The following is a 26730-nucleotide window of genomic DNA, read 5'->3' as shown; positions in this document are numbered from 1 at the left end:
AGTTAAGATCTTTGATGTTGTCACAGCTGAAGCGTCCTTGAACCACAGCTTCCTCTTTGAAGATGAGTGAACATAAGAATGTGATTGTGTGTAAGGCAGATCTAAAACAACAATAACACATCAAGTGCAGATTTCTACACATGAGATATAAATGTGTAGAAAACTGTCTTAATATTCAGAGTTTTCCTCTTCAGAGTTTCAGGTCAGAACTAAATGATTATCTGTGAGTTCACCTTCAGCACAGTGAGTGGATCGAAGTGCAAAAGACCCAAAACTTTAACGGAGACGAACTTCAGCAAACCTGACGTAAACATCATCAAATATTAAAGAGGAAGAAACAGAAACACAGCTGAGTGAACATGAATAAATCTGGCATCAAATCATTAAATGTTTCATCACGAGTCTCAAATAAGATCTCTCCTCCACGTTTGTCTGGATAACAATAACTATAAATTTTTTCTAAATGTTGCTACGACTTGTTACCTGATGACATCACAGCCGGTTGGTTAGTGACAGACACGTAGGACAGCCGATCATTTCCTGTGCAGCCTCTGGCGACGCCCACTGGCTGAGACGTCTTCAGCTCGTCCATCAACACGTTGTCTCAGGAAGCTCGTCAAAGACACGATGACATCACAGACCCTCTTTAACCTCGTGAACGTGTTTTCTTCAGAACAACGTGAGAGAATTATTCCAAATGTTCTCTAAGACTCAGATTAACTGATTAGAATGTGGGTCAAAGGTCACAGTGGCCTCACAGAACGTGTGCCCGGCCTCTTGGATGTGATCTCTAATTTATCTTTGGGTGATTTCTTCCAATTTGACCAGTTTTCAATTTGACTCAATATGAACTGATCATATTCCAGAGGTCAAAGGTCAAAATGAACTTATTTATTTATTAATATAAAGTCACGGCACTGATTGGTTGAGACAAACGACCACAGGGCCGTGATTCTAGTTTCTTTCCAGATTTTTCGGAAACAAATGATCAACCATAACTAGGTGGAGTTCACATCTAGACATTTAACATTAAATCAGACATCATGAGATGTTGAGAATCTGAAAGACAAACACTTCTTCTTCCTTTGCCCTTTGACCTCATTACAAACACTGAACTACGTGAACTTTAAAGTAAATATAAATGCAAGGTGCACATTATTATCATGAAGTAAATTTAAAGAAGTAAAGTTTAAACATGAAATGGATCCGTATTGAGAATCTGTGTCAGCTCTGAGTTCGTCCTCCCTCCTTTGTCTCCTTCAGCGTTACTCATGAAGCTGGAGAGACGTCCCCGGCCTGCAGCTGAGTCATGAGCCAACACGCCGCTGGTCACCGCCATGTTTGTCCCGCGGCTGCGTCCGAACGTCCCGGGGACAAGCAGCTGATCCTCATCACAGGTTTCATCTGCTTCTCCCTGACGACACTGAAGCTGAGAAGAGAAGCTGCAGGTTAGAGAAACTCAGCAGATCCAGAACTTTCTGAGGATTCTGTCAAAATGTAAATGATCCCTCCCGACCCTAACACTACATCAAAAAAGATTTCCTATATCTGTAAAATATATACATATAACATGTATATATATATATAGTACAATATATACTATATTCATATTTAACAAACTAAATCCATATACTTCAAATATATGCTATAAACTCCACCTATATATACACTACAGCACTGCAGCTATGTAAAGTACATGTACATATATATAAAAACCACATGTACATGTATACCATCTGTATATTAAGCACATGTACATATATATAAAGTGCATGTACATGTATATAAAGCACATGTACATGTATACCATCTGTATATTAAGCACATGTACATAAAGCACATGTACATACATGTATAACATCTGTATATAAAACAAGCACGTGTACATATATATAAAGTACATGTACATGTATAACATCTGTATATAAAACACGTATACATGTATAACATCTGTATATAAAGCACATGTGTATATATAAAAAGCACATGTACATATATATAAAGCACATGTAGATGTATAACATCTGTATATAAAGCACATGTACATGTATATAAAGCACATGTAGATGTATAACATCTGTATATAAAGTACATGTACATTTTTAACATCTGTATATAAAACACGTGTACATATATATAAAGTACATGTACATGTATATAAAGCACATGTAGATGTATAACATCTGTATATAAAGCACATGTACATGTATATAAAGCACATGTACATGTATATAAAGCACATGTACATGTATATCGGAGTATGAGACCGTGTGTATGTGAGCAGTGATGTCACGTCCTCATGGAGCTGGGGCCCGGGGAGGCTCCTCCCTGTTCCCGGTGACATCAGCCTCCTCTCGGCTGCGCTCCTCCAGGAGACCCGCTGGACTCTCCCTCTCTCTCTCTCTCTCTCTCTCTCTCCCTCTCTCTCCCTCTCTCTCTCTCCCTCTCTCTCTCTCTCCCTCTCTCTCTCTCTCCCGGAGCTCGACGGGTCCTGCGCGCTCTGCTCCCCGCGTCCGGAGCTTCCTCCCCCGGGCTGAAGAAGAGGGTCTGTCGGTCAGGTAGGACCCGAGCTGCACATCCTCCAGGGAGAGGCAACTTTTCACACACACACGCACAGACACACACAGACACACACACTCACACAGACACACACAGACACACAGACACACACACACACACACACGGTTAGTCGACAGCACGGGTTGTCTCTGTTTGTCTCTGTTTGTCTCGGGTTGTCTCGGGTCTGGTCCGGGTCTGGTCCTGGTTGTCTCGGGTTGTCTCGGGTCTGGTCCGGGTCTGGTCCGGGTTGTCTCGGGTCTGGTCCTGGTTGCCTCGGGTTGTCTCTGGTTGTCTCTGGTTGTCTCTGGTTGTCTCGGGTCTGGTCCGGATCTGGTCCGGATTGTCTCAGGTCTGGTCCGGGTTGTCTCGGGTTGTTTTTCTGACCCGGTTGAAGTTGACCGGAGCTCCGGGGCCGTGCCAGAGGGGGGGGGGGGGCTCCCGGTGGTTACCATGACAACAGCACATTAAACATGAACATCAGAGAGAATCAACGGGCTGAAGGAGGAGGAACATCTGGAAGTTTCCTCTGGAATGTGTCGACCTGTTACTTTAACTTTAATAAACACAGATTCAAACATCAGCAGCTTTTTAACACTGAACCCAGATTCTGTGTTTTATCTGAATTCATATTCCATCTGATCTTATTATTCTTCTGTCAGGAGATCACAGGGAACATGTGTTTGATCTTATTCAGGTTATAATAAAGGATTCATTACTTCAGGCTTTTAGAGTCAGTTTTAATGAACCAGCTGCAGGAGGTAAAACTATGTTTACTATGACAAGGAGTAAAGACAGATATTCAAAATACTCAGATAAAACTACATCAGAGTATTTGAAGATGATCTATAAACAATACAAAGTAGCATCAGCTGTTTCCATATTCAGCGATGACATTAGCTAACGATGACGTTATCTACTATGGTAACGTAAATAAATACAATCTGTAGACCAGAGCTTGGTTTCATGGTTCGGCCAAAGGATGAGATTCTGAATCTGGAATCAGCTTTATAATAATATTATATATAAATATAATACCTAGGGAGGAAACACGCTTATTATTCAGTCACACATCTTTCTGCTCCGTTGTGTGACTTCACCTCATGTGTGTCGTTGTGCGACTGTAAGAACTTCTGTTTCTCGTTGTGTCTTATTAAGCCGTGCTGCTGGTTTGAATAGTTCAGAGTTCATATTCATCTGGGATGCTTATGAGTGTAGATCTGTTAATTCATGTTGATCTGAAGCAGCTGACGATCATCAGTCGAGCTTCGTGGTTCACGACATCCAGAGAAAGACGTTTCACTCTTTGTGTGTGTAGAGTGTTTGTACAGAGTGGAGCCTCCTCTCTCACAGACTATCTTTGATCCGACTGTGACGTGCACAGACGAATCTTCTCTTTGCTTCATTGATAATTCTCAGAATGTGTGAATGATTATTAACGGTTTAGCTTCATAAAGCAGATGAACCTTCTCCCACCAGGAAGCTTCACTGAGCTGCAGTCACATCCTGAACCAGAAACTCTGAGGAAGCTTCAGTGTTCGTGGACAGAGAAGTTGTAAACGTGACCTCCTGACTTCCTCTTCTTCCTCCTCTTCCTCTTCTTCCTCCTCTTCCTCCTCCTCCTCTTCCTCTTCTCTGATCTGACCTGCTCATCCTTCACCTTCACTGGTTCAGTCTCATCTGCTGCTGGGGAAAGTCTCATTCAGAGGAAAATCTCACCAGTGAAAAACTATCTGGATGTAAACAACGTTTTTAAATCAGATTTTCTTTGAGATAAAAAACTAAAAGTTGAAGGTTAAATTTAAAGAAATAGTTTGATTATCATTTTAATAGGGAACAATCATGATCTACTTTTTCATCTTAATAATAACAGCAGAGATCCTGATGAATGAAGATGAGTCCGTTATTATCTTACTTCATAAACACTCACATCATATTTACTTCTTATTAAGCTGCTGGAGTCGCACCTGCTGGACCGTGAGATATTACCCAGAATCCACCTGGGCGTGTGAGTCAGTCTGTGGACATGGTGTGTGTCTGTGCTGCTGCGGTCTGTGCTGCCCCCCCCCCCCTCCGGGGTCCAGGTCTGTGGTTCTGAATGAGCTTCATTGTTTGAATGAATGCATGTGATTCCAGATAAGCCCCCCCCCACCCCCCCCAGGGGTGAACGTGCGTCTCCTGGTGTCGCTGCAGCTCGGCTCCAGCTGATTACAACACGACGTGCCAGCTGGTGCCCCCCCCCCCCACCCCCCCGACAGCTTTACTTGTCAGGCACTGAAGTCGTGTCAGGGGTGAGTCATCCTGAAGACCCCCCCACCCCACCCTCCCTCATGGCATCAGCTGGAGTGTTCACACACACACACACACACACACACACACACACACACACACACACACACACACACACACACTCACACACACACACACACACACACACACACACACACACACTCACACACACACACACACACACACTGTTTACCTCCATGTCAGAGTGAACCCACATGACCTGAGCTAGCATCACGTTAGCACGTTAGCACGTTAGCTGTGACCCTAACAACAGAGCTGGAGACTCCAGGTCAGAGTCACAGCTTCTTGTTTCCTTGTGTTCTGGAGCTTTGTCGTTGAGTCGAAGCCTGAAACTCAAACATCAGACGTCTGGTGACCTGGAAACGCTTTGTGACTGAAGAGCAATGCATGCTGGGATCTGTGAGGCTGAGAAGGATTCACCTGATGGATCCTCTCAGTCTGGTCCTGTGGTCTGTCCACGTGAGACGAGTCCTCCTGAGGATCCTGAAGTCAACATCGAGTCTAAATCAGACTCACACGTTGAAATGAAAACACATTGAATTTCAATGTGTTTGAACTTCAATATGTGAGTCTGATTTAATCACCAGTCAATTCAAGAGTCAGATCACATGAAGGGATCCTGACTGTGAGTGTGTGTGTGTGTGTGTGTGTGTGTGTGTGTGTGTGTGTGTGTGTGTGTCAAGAATGTGGGTGGTGAGGTTGGGGGATAAGGGTGAATGTGTGTGTGTGTGTGTGTGTTTGTTTAAAGTCATTGTCTTCAGCTTCGTGACATGACTGGTAACAACTGAACCATCCTAATAAATTCCCTGATAAACGCTGGGAGCGACACTTGAACGTGACCTTTGACCTTCTCTTTGTCGTGGAAGTCTGATACGTTTCTAGTTTTTCTTTCCCCCCCCCTTGTCCTGAATAATGCATGATTTCATCTGCAGCTCAGCATTCCTCACATTCCTCCTCACTTTATCCCTCAGCCGCTGCACCTCGGTGTGTTTATACTGAGGAGTCACAGGCTGAATGGAGTCAGCACAGAACCACAGAACCTAAGAACCACAGAACCACAGAACCTAAGAACCACAGAACCAACCCACTGACCCGGGCCCGGCCACCGTAGAACCTGCAGCGTAAACATTAGTAAACATCAGGAAACATTAGTAAACATCAGTAAACATTACTAAACATTAGTAAACATTAGTAAACATTAGGAAACATCAGTAAACATTACTAAACATTAGTAAACATTAGGAAACATCAGTAAACATTAGTGAACATTAGTAAACATTAGTAAACATAAGGAAACATTAGTAAACATTAGGAAACATCAGTAAACATTAGTAAACATAAGTAAACATTAGGAAACATTAGGAAACATTAGTTAACATTAGTAAACATAAGGAAACATTAGTAAACATTAGTAAACATTAGTGAACATTAGTAAACATTAGTAAACATTAGTAAACATCAGGAAACATTAGTAAACATCAGTAAACATTAGGAAACATTAGGAAACATTAGTAAACATCAGTAAACATTAGTAAACATTAGGAAACATGAGTAAACATTAGGAAACATTAGTAAACATCAGGAAACATGAGTAAACATTAGGAAACATCAGTAAACATTAGTAAACATTAGGAAACATTAGTTAACATTAGTTAACATTAGTAAACATCAGTAAACATTAGTAAACATCAGTAAACATTAGTAAACATTAGTAAACATCAGTAAACATTAGGAAACATTAGGAAACATTAGTAAACATTAGGAAACATTAGTAAGCATCAGTAAACATTAGGAAACATCAGTAAACATTAGTAAATATTAGTAAACATAAGGAAACATTAGTAAACATTAGTAAACATAAGGAAACATCAGTAAACATTAGTAAACATTAGTAAACATTAGGAAACATTAGTAAACATTACTAAACATTAGGAAACATTAGTAAACATTAGGAAACATTAGTAAGCATCAGTAAACATTAGGAAACATCAGTAAACATTAGTAAATATTAGTAAACATAAGGAAACATTAGTAAACATAAGGAAACATCAGTAAACATTAGTAAACATTAGGAAACATTAGTAAACATTAGTAAACATTACTAAACATTAGGAAACATTAGTAAACATTAGTAAACATTAGTAAACATTAGGAAACATTAGTTAACATTAGTAAACATTAGGAAACATTAGTAAACATTAGGAAACATCAGTAAACATTGCTAAACATTAGGAAACATCAGTAAACATTAGTAAACATTAGTAAACATTAGTAAACATTAGGAAACATCAGTAAACATTAGTAAACATTAGGAAACATTAGGAAACATTAGGAAACATTAGTAAACATCAGAACACATTAGTAAACATTAGGAAACATTGGTAAACATTAGGAAACATTAGTAAACATTAGTAAACATCAGAACACATTAGGAAACATAAGTAAACATTAGTAAACATTAGTAAACATCAGGAAACATTAGTAAACATCAGTAAACATCAGGAAACATTAGTAAACATTAGTAACCATTAGTTAACATTAGTAAACATTAGTAAACATAAGTAAACATTAGTTAACATTAGTAAACATCAGTAAACATTAGGAAACATTAGTAAACATTAGTAAACATTAGGAAACATCAGTAAACATTAGTAAACATTAGTAAACATCAGTAAACATCAGTAAACATTACTAAACATTAGTAAACATTAGGAAACATTAGGAAACATCAGTAAACATCAGTAAACATTAGTAAACATTAGTAAACATTAGGAAACATTAGTAAACATTAGTAAACATCAGGAAACATCAGGAAACATTAGGAAACATAAGTAAACATTAGTAAACATTAGTAAACATTAGTAAACATTAGTAAACATTAGTAAGCATTAGTTAACATTAGTAACCATTAGTTAACATTAGTAAACATTAGTAAACATAAGTAAACATTAGTTAACATTAGGAAACATTAGGAAACATTAGTAAACATTAGTTAACATTAGTAAACATTAGGAAACATTAGTAAACATTAGTTAACATTAGTAAGCATCAGTAAACATTAGTTAACATTAGTAAGCATCAGTAAACATTAGGAAACATTAGGAAACATTAGTATACATTAGTAAACATCAGTAAACATTAGGAAACATTAGTAAACATTAGTAAACATTAGTAACCATTAGTTAACATTAGTAAACATTAGTAAACATAAGTAAACATTAGTTAACATTAGGAAACATTAGGAAACATTAGTAAACATTAGTTAACATTAGTAAACATTAGGAAACATTAGTAAACATTAGTTAACATTAGTAAGCATCAGTAAACATTAGTAAACATTAGGAAACATTAGGAAACATTAGGAAACATTAGGAAACATTAGTAAACATCAGGAAACATTAGTTAACATTAGTAAACATTAGTTAACATTAGTAAGCATCAGTAAACATTAGTTAACATTAGTAAGCATCAGTAAACATTAGGAAACATTAGGAAACATTAGGAAACATTAGGAAACATTAGGAAACATTAGGAAACATTAGTAAACATTACTAAACATTAGTAAACATTAGGAAACATCAGTAAACATTACTAAACATTAGTAAACATTAGTAAACATTAGGAAACATCAGTAAACATTACTAAACATTAGTAAACATTAGGAAACATCAGTAAACATTAGTGAACATTAGTAAACATTAGTAAACATAAGGAAACATTAGGAAACATTAGGAAACATCAGTAAACATTAGTAAACATTAGTTAACATTAGTAAACATTAGTAAACATAAGGAAACATTAGGAAACATTAGGAAACATTAGTTAACATTAGTAAACATAAGGAAACATTAGTAAACATTAGTAAACATTAGTGAACATTAGTAAACATTAGTAAACATTAGTGAACATTAGTAAACATTAGTAAACATTAGTAAACATTAGTAAACATTAGTTAACATGTTGTCACTCTTTATCCCCTGAGCACTGGTCGTGTTGTCAGTGGGGGGGGAGTAGTCTTTGTGTTTGAATGGAGGACATGAATGAGGAGCTTCATTTGGTTGCCATGGTGACATCATGACGGTATCAGGAGCAGTACTCTACAGTACTACAGTACCACATTACCACAGTACTAAACAGTACAACGGTACTACAGTACTCCACAGTACTCCACAGTACTCCACAGTACTCCACAGTACAACAGTTCTACAGTACTCCACAGTACATCACACTAGTTCAGATGCACCAAATGAACGTCCTTGTGGTTCAAACATTTTATCGTCAGAGGTGAAGACTGCAGCTTCTTCTTCTTCTTCTTCTTCTTCTACTTTTTAATTCTGTCTCTACTTCCTGTGATTGGTCCAAAACTCTCCAACAAAGTGTTTTCACTGCAAAGCAACAGAACCAGGTTCAGGTTGATCCAGATCCAGAACTGCTCTCCTGGGTTTAGTCTGTTTGTCTCGAAGCTACAGAAACAAACTCAATACTGAACTTTTGTTTCCATCTTCTCCAAATCATAACAGCTGTGAAGAGAAGGAACATTTACATTTACTGTGGAATCATTGGTTTTTGATTTATTAGGCTCTAGGTTTATTTCTCATGAACAAGCCAAACGTTCACCGGCACTGAGATGAACGAGTTTGGTGACGACCTGGTCAAAGGTCGACTTCCCTGTGACGTCACAGTGTTCTGCACAGACTCTGGACATGTGACCGGTACGACTCACAGTGACAGTCGGCTGTGGGTTGTGATGAGTTCAGCTTCAGAAGCTCTGACAGTCCCTGAGCTGCGTGGCTCCGCCCCCTCAGGACCTCAGATCCTGCAGCTTTGTGTCCTCCCACCCTGTGAGTCTGTTTGTGTTCATCTCTCGTTCTGCTGCTGCTGCCGGAGCACACGGCTCCGCAGCTCCTCTCAGGATCTGACTGTTCAAGGGCCCAGAGGGAGGAGTCTGAACGAGAGGGAGGAGTCTGACCTCAGTTCACTGGGTTCAGAAACACAGAATTATCTCCTGTTTGAACATTCACAGTAAATATAGAAGGGTGGTTTTTATCTGCTTCTTTTTAGAGATTAAAATCATTTTAGAAAATAACAGAACGTTAGTTTTGTTCACGTCTTCCTCTGATGTCATGATTGACAGTTTGTGCGGTTGTAGAATAGTTTGTGTGTCTTTATTGTGTTGTTGTCTCAGCTTTTGAGTGTTTTTATAAATTAAACATGTTTCTTTGTTGTGTTTATGTCGTTAACAGAACTCCAGCTGTAGATATGTTACTAAATATTTTTGGAGGTTTGTCTTCTAGTGTGTTATTAGCAAAGAATCCACTTCCTCCCTCTCTGCAGAAATGAATCCATAACTTCCTGGATACAAACGCTGACATCTTGAACTGAATCATTCTCAGACATGAACAATGGTTTGTTTTCTTCCAGTTTCACTTCCTTCAGCTGTCATGGCGTCCATCTTTATTTACAGTGGACGTCAGACTCACTTAAGCCAGTTTTGATTTTATTGTCTAAGTTTTATCACTTCCTGTGAGGAGGTGGCGTCTGAACATAAATGTGAGATATCGTTGCTGTCGGAGAGTTTACGATGAGCACCACTCGTCTCCTCTGTGGTTATCAGGAAAACGCCTCAGTATCTCCGTGGTGTTGAGTCTGGAACGTCCTTCTGGACCATGAGCCAGCAGATGAGAACAATGCGTTGAAGGAAACGTGGCAGGCGGGGGGGGGGGGGGTCGCTCAGATCTGCCTCTCATCACAAAGGCATTTCCTCCTCAGCCACTTCCTGCTCAGGAGGGGTCGTCTCCGAGCGGACCCCCGGCCCACCGAGCCTCCTCTGGTCCTCGGGACCTCGATGGCTGCAGGTTAACGTCTTCATGTCTCAGGTCTCCGGCCTCATTAATGCTGCGACTCGTCTTTTCCTCTGGACAGATAATAAACTGTCATATTAACACAACTCAACACAAACTATTTACAGATGTGACAAAAACCTCTGTTGTATCTTTGATTATTTTCTTGATCGGATGACGGACTGCTTGGAGATAGAAATATGTTTATCCCAGTTTCTTACAGTCCAGATTGAGGCCTATATCTGTCTGATCAATATTAATATAATATTAATAATATTTCAAACCCAAAAATGTGTTTCAATGAAAACAAATATTCACCTCATCTGAGAAGCAGGAAACAGAAATTTTTTCACCTTTTCAAATGAAGATTCTCTGATTTATCATGAATTGATTATGAAAATCAAATCTAAATCCGTTGCTGGTCACTGTGCAGAAAAGGCTCAAACCTACAGATCATTATTTTAAATTCTAGGGTTGAGTTTTGGGGAAATTTGACGAGACTAAAGTCAGTTTAATATTTAAATGAGAAGATGATACGAATGTGAAACCCCTGAATTTATAGAGATGTAGAGAAGATTGTACAGATTTTCCTTCATATTTCCAAACCTGTAAATGGTCCAAATCCTGACTAATTGTTCCTGCTGCTGTTTACCATCTGTGGCCGGGGACGAGATGATCTCCTCCACCGAGTCCATCTGCTGTCAGACCTGTTGGACCTGCAGACGAGGCTCTGCTGCTCCTTCACACTGATCTGACTCCCACAGACCAAAGTTATGAATATTGAATTTAATCACGTCTGCCCCTAGCCAACCTCTGCTCTCATTTCCTGTCTGGACTGTGCGGTGGCAGCGATGCGTTGACCGTGCCAAGGCACCGGAGCTGTGTGGGAGAACAGTGTTTAAATATATATTTATGCACTTAGCCCCGTGACCTGAGAGGAAGAGCTTCAGGAAGCTGTCGTGCTCGCTGCTCTCTTCTCGCTCCTCAGGAAGAGGGTGGAGCCAAACACCAGGTCCCACTGATCCACAGAGAAAACACCTGTGATCAGCTGATGAATCAAACCAGACTGAAACAGACAGAAGGTTTAACTTCTCACTGTTACACCTTATGTTCCCTAATGTTTGAACATGTGAGTGAAGCTGGTAACACACAAACACACCAAATATTAAAACCCACAAACACAACTCGTGACTCTGAGACTGAAACATCATCATGGGAAAAATCCCACCTGAGCTACAGGTCAGAACAATGTTCCACATCCTGAAGGAAGCTGAAGGTGGATGAAAGGGAACAGAGGGAGCGGGTGGAGACGTGGGCGTAAACAAACACACTCTCTCTTAAAGGAGACATGTTCCCTAGAGGTCTCCACGAGAACTGATTAAAACCTGCTGTGTCCTTTAAAAACTCTTTATAATCCAACTCCATAGAAACAATAGTGAAGTGATTTCTGTTCCCTCATCGCTCAGCAGAACCAGTCCTCCCAGAATCAGATGTTTACTGGTGCTTAGGGTTGCAAAATTCCGGGAATATTCAAAGTTGGAAACTTTCCATGGGAATTAACGGGAATTAACGGGAATAAACTGGAAATTTTGTGGATAATTTATACTCACTGTATTCACCTTGTCATATACAGACATAAATATAAACATTTTGTTGTGTCATAGGCTGATTTGAGCCCTGAGGAAACTTTGGGCACTTGACTATATGCTTCTGCATCGTTGTGTCATTCTTAACATAGGTCTTTGCACAGTATTTGCAAATGTACACAGCCTTTCCTTCTACATTGGATGGGGTGAAATGTCTCCACACATGAGAGAGTGCACGTGGCATTGTTCTGTAGAATAAGATGAGAAAAAAGTTTGTAAAAAAACACTAATGCAATGCCAGAGATATAAATAGTTAGCCAAACAATTGGAATCGTCTGTAAACATATTTTACAATTGATGGATAAATGAATGGAAATAGTCTAGATGAACAGATGAACAATCCTCAATCAGCATGCTAATATATTTTCCCAGTAATATCATGGAAACTTACCTGACTAGTCCTGCACTCTACAGCAGGCCTCAATAGCCCTGCTGTAGAGTGAAGCATGCTGGGAGTTATCTGTGCATGTGATGGAAGAATGCTCAGTGGAGGGTTGAAACTCAACGTTCCATACATCTTTAAAATAGAGTTTTGAATGATGTTTTTATTGCTCAGCGTTTAATTTGCGTATTTTTTAGTTTTTTTTCAAAATTCCCCAAATTCCCGAGCTTAACTTCCCATGGAAACTTTCCGCCCCTTTGCAACCCTACTGGTGCTGCTGCGTTTTTGAGGAAAGTCCCGACATTTCCTGATGACACGTGTGGATTAAAGTTTCACGCGACTTCACGCAACTCGTTAGTGAAGCGTGTGCTCGAGGCGTCATCACCAGGCAACATGTGGCACTGTTGTGTTGTTGTTGTCCACACCCTCGATTGTTCTGTGGTGGGAGTTAACCAGGGTGGTCAGGCTGCTGGAGACCACCCAGCGTTACGTCTGACCCCCCCCACCCCCACCTCCCTCTGGGTTGAAGAGATGAGATCCAGACGTGGGACGGTGGAGGCTGCAGTCGGTTCACATGAGGGTGGAGTGAGCAGCGGAGTCGCCCTCAGGCTCCAACAGGCCTGAGTCCATGGATCTGAAACGAATTATTTTAGATCAAAGTTGTTGAAAACTTAATTCTCCAAGTTGCACAAATAGTTGTGTGACTGGATCCGGCTGCTGCTGGTCAGCGTCAGAATCTAATGAGACAAGTTCATTCATGACAAGCACACACTCAATGTTCTTCAGTATGAAAAGCAAAGATACACAAAGACATGACTACACATGAGCTTGAGATATGATATATAATAACATGATAATAAGAGGGTATTTGTTCCCTGAGTGTTTTAGTTCTGATATAAACTCGGATGAAACAGTAATAACAGTTTATATATAACATTAAAAAAGTAAACTATAAAGTGAATAACAGCTGATGAAACGTTTACTGAGTTCATATGAGTCATTAGAGTCTGTGAGTGTGTGTCTGTGACTGTGAGTCTGAGTGTGTGTGTCTATGAGAGTGAGTGTGTGTCTATGAGTGTGAGTGTGTGTCTGTGAGTGTGTGTCTGTGAGTGTGTGTGTGTGTGTGACTATGAGTCTGAGCGTGTGTGTCTGAGTGTGTGTGTGTGACTGTGAGTCTGAATCTGTGTCTCTGAGTGTGTGACTGTGAGTGTGTGTGTGTGTGTGTGAGTGTGTGTGTGTGACTGTGAGTCTGAGTGTGTGTGTCTATGAGTGTGTGTCTATGAGTGTGTGTCTGTGAGTGTGAGTGTGTGTCTATGAGTGTGTGTCTGTGAGTGTGAGTGTGTGTCTGTGAGTGTGTGTGTGTGACTGTGAGTGTGTGTCTGTGAGTGTGTGTCTGTGAGTGTGTGAGTCTGAATGTGTGTCTCTGAGTGTGTGTGTGTGTCTGTGTGTGTGTGAGGTTTATGGACAGTCGTTTCCTGTAGTCGCTGACCGTGCAGGTTTCTCACACTGAAATAATAATTCAGCTGCAGTGAACAGTAACGGTTGAATAATTCCTCTTTCGTCCTGAATGTCAACCGGAGAAGAAGCTTCACACACTTCTTGTTTTGTGGCTGGAAACAAACCTCGATGCAGAAGAACATCAGCTCTCAACCAATGAGAATCAGGCAGAAATCCAAACATTATAAAATCACATCTGATGTAAAACAAAGATATGAATCATGTTCTCGGCCTCGTCCCTGAACTGACGCTCTATGAATTATGGATTCAAACTAAAAGCCTGATATTTCTCAAACGTTCCACTGACCCACATCTGTTCTCTGCAGTTCTTCACCCATTCATTATTTGTTCATGTCTCCGTGGCGACGAGGAACCAGGCCCGAGGCGAAGTGTTCTCAGGTCGTTCCTCCGTCAGCTCAGCAGACTCAGGAGGAACTGAGTCGATTTTGGTGGTCAAAGGTCAAAGGTCACCATGGCCTCACAAAAAACAGAGATCTGTAACTTCAGTTTCTTATAGATAAATTATATAGTTTTGTATCCAAAAGGTCAAAGGTCAACCTCACAGTGTAATCTTGATACTTCTCACTTTTTGGATGTTGACAATCTTATATCTTTATGTTTCTATGGAGACGACAGGAAAGACGAAACTGTGGTTTCATTATTGAGTTAAGGATCATGTATTAAACTGTAAATAAATAAACTGACATCAGTGAACATCTGAGTTTCTAAGTTTCACTGAGAAACTCTGCGTGAAATCATTTATTATTCTGTTTCTGATTAATCTTCTGATCTGAGGATGAAAGTTTCTTGAATCACTCACAGTTTATTTCTGTTTGTCCACTTTGTTCTGATCAGTTTTTTATTGATTTGTCAATGTGAAAAGCTTCTGAGCAACAAACTGAAAAACATTTGGAATTAAAGCGGAAGATCAACATCAAGCAGACGATTTTCACTCTGTGAATTTTAAATAATGAATAAGAAGAGGAAACGACTACATTTCCTTATTTGTATATTTACTTCCTGTGTTTCAGAGATCATGGGAGGTCGTTGACGCTCGACCTGCTCTTCAGTTAAAGGAAACCCATCAGAGTCGTCTGGTGCCTAGTGACGGGTTCCAACATGGCCGCCCATCGAATCAGAGCCACCGCCAACAACAACGTTTCCCTCCCACGCTGCAAGTCCGAGGGGACGCTGGTCGACCTCAGCGACGGCGTCTCGGAAGCTACGCTCAACGACGTCAAAGGTCAGAGGCTGAAACTGAAAACTCATCAAACAGATAAAGAGTCCAGTTGAAAACACGTTAATGTTTTACTCTGTTTTCTCACTGGTGAACATCTTTGAATCAGAATATGAAACTTCATAACTTATAAAAGGAAAGAACCACTGTGTCATTGAGACTTTCAGTGGATCCGACCATGTGACTCTAGAGTTTAGAGCAGCTCATACATGCTCACCTGACATTGTTCTTTCCTCCCCAGTGCCTTCTCCCAGTGCCTTACGACTGGACGCCACCGCCTCCTTCGGCGCCGCCAGGGAAGTGGTTGCCATAAAAGACTACTGCCCCTCCAGCTTCACCACCCTGAAGTTCTCTAAAGGCGACCGCCTCTACGTGCTGGACTCGTCGGGGGCCGAGTGGTGGTACGCCCACAACAACACGGAGATGGGCTACATCCCTGCTGCCTACGTGGAACCCATCAACTACAGGGACTCGTCCTTCAGCGACAGTGGGATGATTGACACTGTGGGAGATTTGAACGAGGAGGCGGCCAAAGAACTGGACCTGCTGGGAGAGTGGTCGGGGGTGATCCTGAAACCAACCGCCTTCCAGAATGGAAATCCTTTTGCAGCAGCTCACACGGGCTCTACGAACCCTTTCCTGAACGGAGGCCCTCTGGATCAGAACAGTAATGAGAAGTCAGTGGACCTTCTTCTGTTCGACTCGCTCGCTCCATCAGTGCCCAACTCCACCGGCAGCACTGCTGACATACTTGGTTTTGCCAGTGGTGTGTTTAACTCCAACCCACTCAGTCCCACCGGGGGCTTCGGGCAAACGCTGCGCAGGGACAACCCGTTCTTTCGGAGCAAGCGGTCCCACAGTCTGTCGGAGCTGTCCATCCTGCAGGCTGAGTCCAACTCCCCTCAGGTCTCTGGGGGTTTCTTCGGAGGTCTGAAAGCACCAGCGCCAGAGCAGTTCCAGAGCCGGGAGGATTTCAGGACAGCGTGGCTCAGCCACCGCAAGTTGGCCAGGTCCTGCCATGACTTGGACTCACTGGGTCAGAGCCCAGGCTGGGGCCAGACGCAGCCGGTGGAAACCAGCATCGTCTGTCGCCTGGACAGCTCAGGAGGTGCCGTCCAGCTTCCAGACACCAACATCAGCATCCACATCCCCGAGGGTCACGTGGCCCCGGGGGACACTCAGCAGATCTCTATCAAAGCTCTGCTCGACCCGCCGCTGGAGCTGAACACCGACCGCTGCACCACCGTCAGCCCGGTGGTGGAGATCAAACTCAGCAACATGGAAACCAAAACCACCGTTACCCTGGAGATGAAGGTTTCCGTGGTGGTGAAGATGGAGAGCAGACAGACGACAGAGGTCTTGTGCGTCAGGAGCGATTGTAAAGAGGGACCTTACTCTGCCATTCCCCAGGCCTACATGTACGGGGACACAGTCCAGGTGTGTCTGGATAACCTGGAGCCCAGCATGTACGTGTGCGTGGTGGCTCAGTCCCAGTCTGTATCTCCTGACTCCACGGTTTGGGAGCATGTGGTCAAGAAGATCACCTTAGGAGTGTACGGCCCCAAACATATTCACCCGTCCTTCAAAACAGTCGTAGCTATGTTCGGTCATGATTGTGCCCCAAAGTCTCTGTTAGTGAGCGACGCCGGCAAGCAGGTGCAGGCTGCCCCCCCCGTGGCACTGCAGCTCTGGGGTAAACACCAGTTCGTCTTGTCCAGACCGCAGGACCTCCGCGTTGGCGTTTACTCCAACATGGCCAACTACGAGGTAAAGGCCGGGGATCAGGCCAGAGTGGTCCGGGGCTTCCAGGTCAAACTGGGCAAAGTCAGCAGGCTCGTCTACATCATCGCTTCACGCGACAGTGAAGAAGTCTCTGATTTCACCTTAAGAATCCAGGTCAAAGACGACCAAGACTGTATCCTGGGTCAGTTTTGTGTCCAGACACCGACTCCGCCTCCCAAAGCCGGTCCGAAGACCTCAGTGCAGCGGCGCTTCCTGAAGAAGAAGGAAGTCGGAAAGATACTTTTGTCTCCTCTTGCTGTTGCCACCAAATACCCGGTTTTCCAGGACCGGAGAATAAACAACGTGAAGTTTGGAAAATTAATCAAAACTGTGATCCGACAAACAAAGAACCAGTACCTGCTGGAGTACAAGAAAGGAGACTTCGTAGCTCTGTTGAGTGAAGAGAAAATCAAGCTGAAGGGTCAGCTGTGGACAAAGGAATGGTACATTGGATATTATCAGGGCCGAACAGGGTTCGTCCACGCAAAGAACGTGCTAGTGGTTGGCAAAGTGAAACCCATTTACTTCAGTGGGCCAGATCTCACCACCTCAATACTCCTGGAGCAAACACTGAAGCCCTGCAAGTTCCTCACGTACATCTACGCCTCTGTGAGAACTATACTCATGGAGAATATCGGCAACTGGCGAGCGTTCGCAGACGCACTCGGATACGTCAACCTGCCGCTGACACACTTCTGCCGCGCGGAGCTGGACAGCGAACCCGAGCGAGTGGCGTCGGTGCTGGAGAAGCTGAAGGAGGACTGCAACAACACCGAGTGCAAAGAGAGGAAGTCCTTCCAGAAGGAACTCCTGACGGTAAGTCCCGGCCGTCGTCCTTCTCCTGCTGCAGTGGCCACGTGTTTCCTTGTGTTTCCTCCTGGAGATTCTTTCTCTTCCTCCTCTCCCAGCTGCTCTGGGCTGTGGTCTTTAGGCTGAGGTCCAGTGGAGGGTTCTGCAGGGAGTGCAGTCGATAACTGCTGTGTAGGCAGCCGATACTTCGTCCTCTGTTGTTAGGGCTCCAGAGTTAGTGAGCAGTTTGTTTACTCCGGGCTGATCTGATAAGTCTCTGTCTGTATGTGCACATGAATCAAGGGCGGCAGTGAAGCAGCTTAATGAATTGAACTGATAATTTAAAGTTGTTCTAGAGCTGAGACATTTGTCTTGTCTGGAAAGTGGGAGTAGGTGGAGACACGTCGTTATTTACAGTTTATGGCCTGAACACAAACTTCTGAATCCGAACTGGACGTTAAACAGACTCTGAGAACGAAGTCTGTGTGAAGTCGGATTGAGATGATTCGTTAACACGTAAAAGGCAGAAAATGACATTAATCCAGTGTTTACAGGTGAGTCCCAAAAAATACATAGAATCACCAAATTTGGTGGAAAACACCTAATTAGTCATCAGTTATTCTTTTACTTCACAACACTAAAATTCCAAATTAAAACTTCAATCAGACACGATCCCTCTAATAATCAGGCTGAGTTGTGCTAATCTGCAGTTCTGTGTCTGTTACCAGTCGTCTCTCAGTCGGGAGGTTTCCCTTCGAGCTGAGCTGCTCCTTCACTTTGTTTCTCTGTTAGAATCAAATCCCTCGGAGTCTCGGTCGGAGGTCGTGGACGTACGACACGGAGCAGGAACTCTGTAATTTACGTGAGGTTGTAAACACTAGTTAGAACCATTTATAGAAAGCATGGAAAAGAACATAATAAAAGGTGGTGACTGAAAATATGTCCTGGGAGTCACGCTGTACAATTCATCTCTGAATATAGATCTGTTTTTAAGTTCCTCGTGTCAGGATCACAGTTAAACTGCAGCTGGAGGAGACTCAGTCACGGAGTCTTTGTCGAGCTGATACAAACGTTCTGTTTGTGTTACGTTCAAACATCTGAGGTTCGTCCTCTGAGGACATCGATACGTCTGCAGGCGTCAGATTAAATCCTTATCTGCTGCTCTTGTGTCACAGCTTCTTTAGGATCTGTGTGGTGTGACAGTATTTTTAGAAGAGGGAACCAGCTCCGTGGTCTGACTCCACTCGCCCCTGAGCGCTGGTGGAGAACGAGTCCGTCGGCTGTGACGGTTATTTATAGAACAAATGTAGAACTTTCTCCATTTAACTGTTTCTCAGTGTGTTTGAGTTTAATACGATAAAAATGAACTGAGATACAGATTAAAACATCCTGTACTGAGCTCAGTGTGTTTCACATGTTCCATCATATAAACACACTGATATGTGAAAACACACAACCTCACTTTATTAAACTTAAACACACAACACCATCAGAGAGAGGAACACACACAACAAACACACAGAACACAACTAAATGTGCCTGTTGTGAGTCTTTGTGTTGTAGTCATCAGTGTGTGATGAAAGGATCCAGGTTGTGTTTGTTGTGAGTCTTTGTGTTGTTGCATCTCGGTCTACAGATGTTTCCTGCCTCATTGTTCAGTTTGAAACAGAAGCTTCAGGCGTGGACCTGCAGGCGCCTCCAGACGACCTCCACGTCCTTCCCACAATCCTCCTTGATTCAGACCCACACACGTGCTCATGCCTGACCTGAGTCCGAGTCACAGGTGAACTCTGTTACACAACAGACCAAGTGGAGGAGACCAAACACGGAGATAAAAGAGAGGAAACTTATCTATAAAATAAAAAATAAAGCAGTTTTCATTCTCAAACTCCAGAAACTTCAGAAACGTGTTTGACTCTTTGCTGTAGTTTGTTCTCTGGGTCACGATCTGGAGTTCGTGGCCACAGGTTCAGGGTTAGAGTAGATCAACGAGTACAACGATCCGGTTCCATGCTCGTGCTGCAGCGACCCGCCCAAACTCGTGAGCTACTTTATAGTTGTGTCTTTTATCCACACTCCTGTAGTTCAGTGTGAATTCCTCTGGTTTGACTGAGGAGAGAAGCTCCAGGGAAAACCTCCTCCTCCTCCTCCTCCTCCTCCTCCTCCTCTGCAGCTGGAGCAGATTCCATAAAGTCCTGAGGCCTGAGATCACAGAGGTGGAACCTTTGTCTGTCGGTGTTTAAAGAGGATTCTGGTTTCAGAGCTCTCGCTCCTGAATCACTGCAGTGAGATCAGATAGATAAAGTCTGGGAATAACAACAACATCCTATTTCTGGTGAGGACTCTGCTGAGCCTCATTTTCTGCCATTAGCTACAAGCTTTTCCCATATTTGTGCACAATATTTTTTTCCCACAATCCCCGACTTCCTTCCTCTTTCTCTCCCTCACTTCCTCTCCTCCTCCTCCGCGGCTGGGTGTGGCAGCGCTGCTTCTGGAAGAATCCACAGATCGCTCTCTGGAGATTTGGCCTCATTTTGGGAATGTGCTTCATATTTTCGTTTCAGAGTCAGTTAATTAAGATGGAAGAGAGTTAATATCTGGGGTAATAACTCAGAACAGCTTTTAATATTATGGAGATAGATCATTTAATTATACTGATATGACAGATTGTGCTTTTTATGCAGAGGTTTTATCTGCTCGGGAACATCAGTGACTTCAGGCTGAGACAGAAAACTCTTGAAATATTCAACTTGAATCTGGATGAAAGCATCAAGTCTTTCAAACAGTCGATGTTACGTGTGAAGCAAATCTGTCGTGAGCGATTATTACAATGAACTAAATTATAGGGAAACCACAGATGCAGATTAGGGACGTGTTGATCCGTCCTTTACACAGAACTACTTCCCTCTCGGTGTTTGTGTCAGTGCAATGAAATAAGGAAGTTGTTAATGAACTGTTCTGTAACTGATCTGTGATCAACTCCAAGCTCTGACACCATTTGATCAGCTGTGATCTATGCTGTTGTTTTGAGGTTGTTCATGAGAGAAAAGGATAAAGAGAAAGGGATGAAAGTGTGAAGCCTGGGAAGGCTGCGAGTGGGAGAGCTGGAGGAAGTGGGACGGAAAATGAAGATGAGATAGAAAAATAATAAAGAGGAGATTGAGAATCAGTTCTGTGGCTGAGAGGGAAAATAGAAGCAGGATGACAGAAGAAACATCATTTATCAAAAACCTCTGCTGGTCGCACACAGGGTTCAGTGTGTGCGTACGTGTGAGTGTGTGTGTGTGTGTGTGTGAGCGTTTGTTTGTGTGTGTGTGTGTTTGTGTGTGTGTGAGATATGATTTAACCCTGTTTCGCTCCCACATCCACGTTATCTCTGAAAATATGTCGACAAGAATTTTCTCCTCATTTTGACAAGCAGATGATTTATGCAGCGGGGGAGGACACACACACACACACACACACACACACACACACACACACACACACACACACACACACACACACACACACACTTCCACACACACACACACACTTCCACATGGACCAGCTGACCTTTTGGATAAACCCAGCAGAGCTTTAACTCCCTGCTCCGTCACAGAGTTGTGTTGTTGTTGTGCGTTCAGAGTTGTGTGAACTCGCCCTCGGCTGCTGCGTTGTGTGATTATTAGTTTAACATCAGACACTCGGTGATAAATACTTTACAACCCAGATTTACAGCAGCCGGGAAGTTTCCAACCAGGGAGACGAGCCAAGAAGAGAGAGAGAGAGAGTGCAGAGCCTTTTTCCTTTCGGGGACATTTTTCTGTTTATATTTAGGTTGTGTTGTAACCATGACGACGCCCTGTTCATGTTTATCTTGTGTCTTTTGTGTTTGTTTGACACTGTCAGTCCCACTTCACCCTGTCCTACGAAAACACAACACATTGTTACCCAGAAGCTATCCTGTCGGCCCCAGACAGGAAGTGAAGTCAGGGGTTGTGTCTGGGACTTCCTGTGGGTTTTATCCAGTGAAGAAGACGCTCGTTGTCGAAGAGGAAACGTACAAGTCATGTGGCATCAGCAGGTGTCTGATTGGTCCTCTCAGAGTGAGAGAGGCTGCTGGAGCATGACATCTGCATTCCTCACCCCCCCCAATTCTCACCCCCACTCCTCACCCCCCTTCATATCCTGAAGCTCCACACATTCCTACACGTGAGACTGAAGAGATTTAAATTCACCTTCACTTGTGTGTGTGTGTGTGTGTGTGTGTGTGTGTGTGTGTGTGTGTGTGTGTGTGTGTGTGTGTGTGTGTGTGTGTGTGTTGTTGCGACAAGGACCACTTTGTTTAGTTTGGATCATTGAACGTAAAAACTATTTGTGGTGTTGGACATTTGTTCTTTGTTTGTGTGTGTGTGTGTGCACTTGCATTTGCGTGTCCCACATCAGGATTTGCATGTTCCCGTGTGACGAGCAGCAGATTGTTTCTCAGAGTCTCTCAGAGTTTTCTTTTCCCACAGACTAGTTAGAGCTGAACTGGTGGAGACAGAGAGGCTGATGGGAGAAGCTCCAGTCCAGGCTGGTTGATCCCAAACCAACAGGAGGAGCATGTCTCTCTATTCAGATCCTCACGTCAGAGTCTGAGCACGGAGACGATGTTCACGTGTCCAAACGTGTCCGACAGATATCGATCATCGTGACTCGCTCTCTGACGCCCCCTGCTGTTCTCTGTGCTCGGGCTGCGTCTTGTCTCCTCTGTCTTCTGCTCTGTTTAGTCAGCGAGTTATTTTCCTGCCGTCGCTTCAGGAGCGTCGTGAATTCTGTCGGCCGCTGTTGAAGCAGCACGAGGTTCTAATTTCTGTTTCCACCAGAAAGCATCTGAAATATGCACAAAGCTGAGATTTGCAGAGGGATTGGAAACGGTGGAAAATAACAGCGGCTCAAGTCCGATGTTTGAAACCTGGAGATGTTTGTTGGTCACGTGTGTGAGTTCAGCTTCTGACTCTGTTGATTCACACTCACAGGGAAGATGTCTGAGTTTGTATGAGTGAGTTTATGATAAAATGAATAACAGGTTTGAATCTAACGAGCATATTATGGTTTTGAACTCATGTCTCCTGAATCTGAAGCTCCACCGGCCTCCTTCACCTCAGGCTGAATTCTGCTCTGTTCTCCGCAGGCTCTGCTGAAGATGGACTGTCAGGGTCTGGTTGCTCGACTCGTCATGGACTTCGTTCTCCTGACCACGGCCGTGGAGCTGGCCGGGCGCTGGAGGGAGGTGGCCGAGAAGCTGGCGAAGGTTTCACGTCAGCAGATGGACGCGTACGAGGCGCCGCACCGGGACAAGAACGGGCTGGTGGACAGTGAGGTGGGCAGGGACCTGTACTATACTTTAAAACAATGAGAGGAAGTGAAGTCACAGGAACAGGAACAGAACTCACAGGTTCCCTCAGACGTGTGAATACAATGTTTGAGCTTCACTTTGAGTTGTGTTTAGAAACAATAAAACAAGGTCAAAGGGCACGAATACATTTTAAAATAAGATTAAATGAATTATACAAATATTGTAGATGCTTCTCAAAGGATTGTACGAAATGAACCGGCAGATATTTGACTGTTCACTGTATTTAAGTTGATTGATGTTGTTGAAGTCCATCATGTGACCTCCCTCTCTCTCTCTCTCTCTCTCTCTCTCTCTCTCTCTCTCCCTCTCTCCCTCTCTCTCTGTCCTCAGGCCATGTGGAAGCCGGCCTACGACTTCCTGGTCACGTGGGCGGCTCAGATCGGCGACAGCTACCGGGACGTGATCCAGGAGCTGCACATGGGCCTGGACAAGATGAAGAACCCCATCACCAAACGCTGGAAGCACCTGACGGGCACGCTCATCCTGGTCAACTGCCTGGACGCCCTGCGGAGCTCCGCCTTCAGCCCTGACGCTCAGGAGGACTGCGCCATCTGAGCTCTGTGTCCCTCGCCGTGTCCCACGCTGCTCATCAGCTCCAACGCCACTACTGCTGTCGTTAGAGACGTTAGAGATGTACGGTTCCTGCGGCGCTGCCTTCAGCTCCTCGTGCCCGGGGGGGGCGTCACTGACCCACGCCTCCGCCACGCCGCACGCCGCCGTGTGGAGCTCACAGTATTCACAAAGACTCTTTTAATAGTTCCTGTCGTGCACAGCTATGTATTTTTATACTCTTATTACGACACAGCCTTTTTTAAAGCAACACTTTGAAGCCTTTGGTCTGTAACCGTGGATCGAACGCCAGGAAAAGACTCTTTTAGATATCGTGGTCACATGTGTCAAATCTCTTCTATTTATTTGTACATCACAGAGAGAAGTGAGCTCTTCTTCTCGTCTTCAGGTTCTCTCTCTGTGGTCGGATCGCGTCCGTCAGGATCATTTATAAATCATCCACCTTTTAGTCAAAGTGTCCAACTGAGAAATCACCTCCAGTCAGTTCTGTTAGAGAAAGTGAATCAATCACAGATTTGGATCATGATGAATCATCTCTGGTTCCAGATTCTCTAACATGAGAATTCACTGCTTTGTTATGTCACATCATGAGAAATAGAAAATCTTCAAATCCTCACAACCAGGAATCTGAAAACGTCATTTAAACATTTTGTGAGGATGAAAGTGAAATTCTGAATTCTGTAAACAATGATCTCAACTCAAGGATCCACCTCCTCACTGGAGATCAGGTTCTGCCTCAGCAGTCGTTTCACATCAGACTGTGAACAAACGTGTGTGTTTAATATGAACTGTCTCAATAACAGAGTTCAGCTCTTTGTGACCTGGAACCTGCAGGAAGAGGATCTGGTCTCAGGTCGCTGGGTTTGGACCTGAGACCAGATCCAGGTTCCAGTCCAACTTCTGTCAGTTCAGTGTCTCAGGAAGTCTCAGAAGAAGAACGTGGTCCACAGGCTCAGTAGATCCACAGGAACTGAGCAGATCTCTTCACCTCATCTGTGGCAAAGTGAGTCGGTCGACCCTGAGTTGAGATCTCACTCCATCTGCTGAATATTGTTTCTGATTAACCAATTAAAATGATGATTTCCAGTTGCACCTGAACCCTCTGTGCCGTGTGTTTCCTGTTGTGACTTCACTGTGTGTCCAAGCTCCTGGTCCAGGTCTGTCTGCTGCTGCCTGTAGAACCTGGAACAAAGAGCCCGTGCTGGCGTGAAAACCTTTGTGGAAAAGACTCTAAATAAAATGTAAATATTTCTACACTCCATGTTGTAGCTGCTGTGATGAATTCACTGTGAGGGTGAGGGGGGGCAGCGGAGACGTGGGACGGCATCACACTGCTGGTAGTCCATGTTTGATTGTGTCTCTGAGCAGCAGGTCACAGATTTATTATGGAACACGAGCATGATGGGTAATTAATTAATTAATGACCAATCCAAAGTCTGCACATTCAAGTTTTTTATTTTAAAATCTTATTGGATAAATGAGGAGCTGTCGTTAACAATATTTAGCTTTAAATTTAGAAAACAATTCTCACTGATCATTATTATAGTAAGTTCATCCTTTATAGTGCACTCATTGTTTCCCAGAATGCATTGTGGGAAGTAAACCTGCATGGTGCTGCTGGTGGAGAGACGAGAGGAGAGAGAGAGCATCATAACACAAACTGAGTTCATCTCTACATTCATACAAAGTCTTATAACATTTTGACTGAAAATATTAAAAAAAAGTTTAAAATTAACATTTCAAAATCATTGACAGAAAAGCAAGAAAAGTAAATATTAGAGATATAACAATCAATATGCAATGAGACCAGGAGACGACCACGATGAAATGAAATGAAGAAATATAGAGCAGCTGTAATATGACAATAACCAATAAAGTCAAATAAAAGGTGATTAGCAAACAAACAGCTGTCTGGAGAAGTCAAACACGTGACGATTAAATCAAAGTGATAATAATACAATATAATAAATACAAATAAAGCAGTTCTGGGACAGCGGTGTTTCCTGTAGCGCCTCCTTCAGGACGGAGAGGAGACCTGCAGTAGACAGGAGGAACAACATGGCGGACAGGCTCCACCCCCTGCTGGCGGAGAGATCAGGTGAGTTCACCTGTTTCCAAAGAGTCTGTGTCAGCTTCCTGTGCTTTGTGTTGTTTGTGTTGTTTGTGTTGTTTGTGTTGTTTGTGTAGTTTGTGTTGTTTGTGTTGAAGCTTGGTGCTACACACACCATCTCCTTTAGCCTTGTTAGCTTGCTAGTGAAATGAAAAGAGCAGCGACACTATTTTGTGTCTTTGTTTCATTGAATCAACAACTGAGAGATTTAAAAAGCAGAATTAATCATAAATAACTAGAAACTATTGAAGCCTTCAACACAACTCTGTATTACACAGCTCTACGTTGTGTGTGCTAATGCTAATGCTAACACCTGTATGACCTATCCGTGTTTCCTGGTGTTTCCCTCTCATTAGCTCGTAAACACGCGTGTGGCGGCCATCTTAACTCGAGGTGGAAGCTAAACCCACGAGTTGTGTTCTGTTGTGTTAATGTGAGTCCAGATGTGTTAAAATCTATACAAACAGCTTGTGTTTATGTGTTTACAGCATTTAACCAACATAGAGATATTGAATATGTACGGTTTTAATTAAGTATTATAAGTTATAACCATTATTCTATAGATGCTCGTCAGAAGATCTCGTTTCCAGAGTTACATCCATGTTACGACTTCGTGTCCAAGTTCTCG

The 26730-nt window shown here is 43.1% G+C and overlaps 1 protein-coding gene across 2 annotated transcripts; it reads left to right on the top strand.

The window, feature by feature from the left end:
- The first annotated feature begins 2481 nt into the window (after window positions 1–2481).
- On the top strand, window positions 2482–25247 carry LOC133021420 (SH3 domain-binding protein 4). 2 transcript variants are annotated; one of them, XM_061088261.1, is made up of 5 exons: window positions 2482–2558; window positions 15263–15474; window positions 15710–18066; window positions 23198–23386; window positions 23753–25247. In XM_061088261.1, the coding sequence occupies exons 2-5, from the start codon at window positions 15351–15353 to the stop codon at window positions 23975–23977; spliced, it is 2895 nt and encodes a 964-aa protein (XP_060944244.1). In that variant the 5' UTR covers window positions 2482–2558; window positions 15263–15350; the 3' UTR covers window positions 23978–25247. The 2 variants fall into 2 exon arrangements, with proteins under 2 accessions (XP_060944244.1, XP_060944245.1); XM_061088262.1 differs by lacking the exon at window positions 2482–2558 and adding an exon at window positions 11726–11788.
- The last annotated feature ends 1483 nt before the right edge of the window (window positions 25248–26730 follow it).

Source organism: Limanda limanda, chromosome 16 (assembly GCF_963576545.1).
Source record: "Limanda limanda chromosome 16, fLimLim1.1, whole genome shotgun sequence".
Taxonomy (NCBI): Eukaryota; Metazoa; Chordata; class Actinopteri; order Pleuronectiformes; family Pleuronectidae; genus Limanda; species Limanda limanda.
The sequence above is the reverse complement of the archived record's forward strand: the minus strand, read 5'-3'. Positions and strand labels throughout refer to the sequence as shown.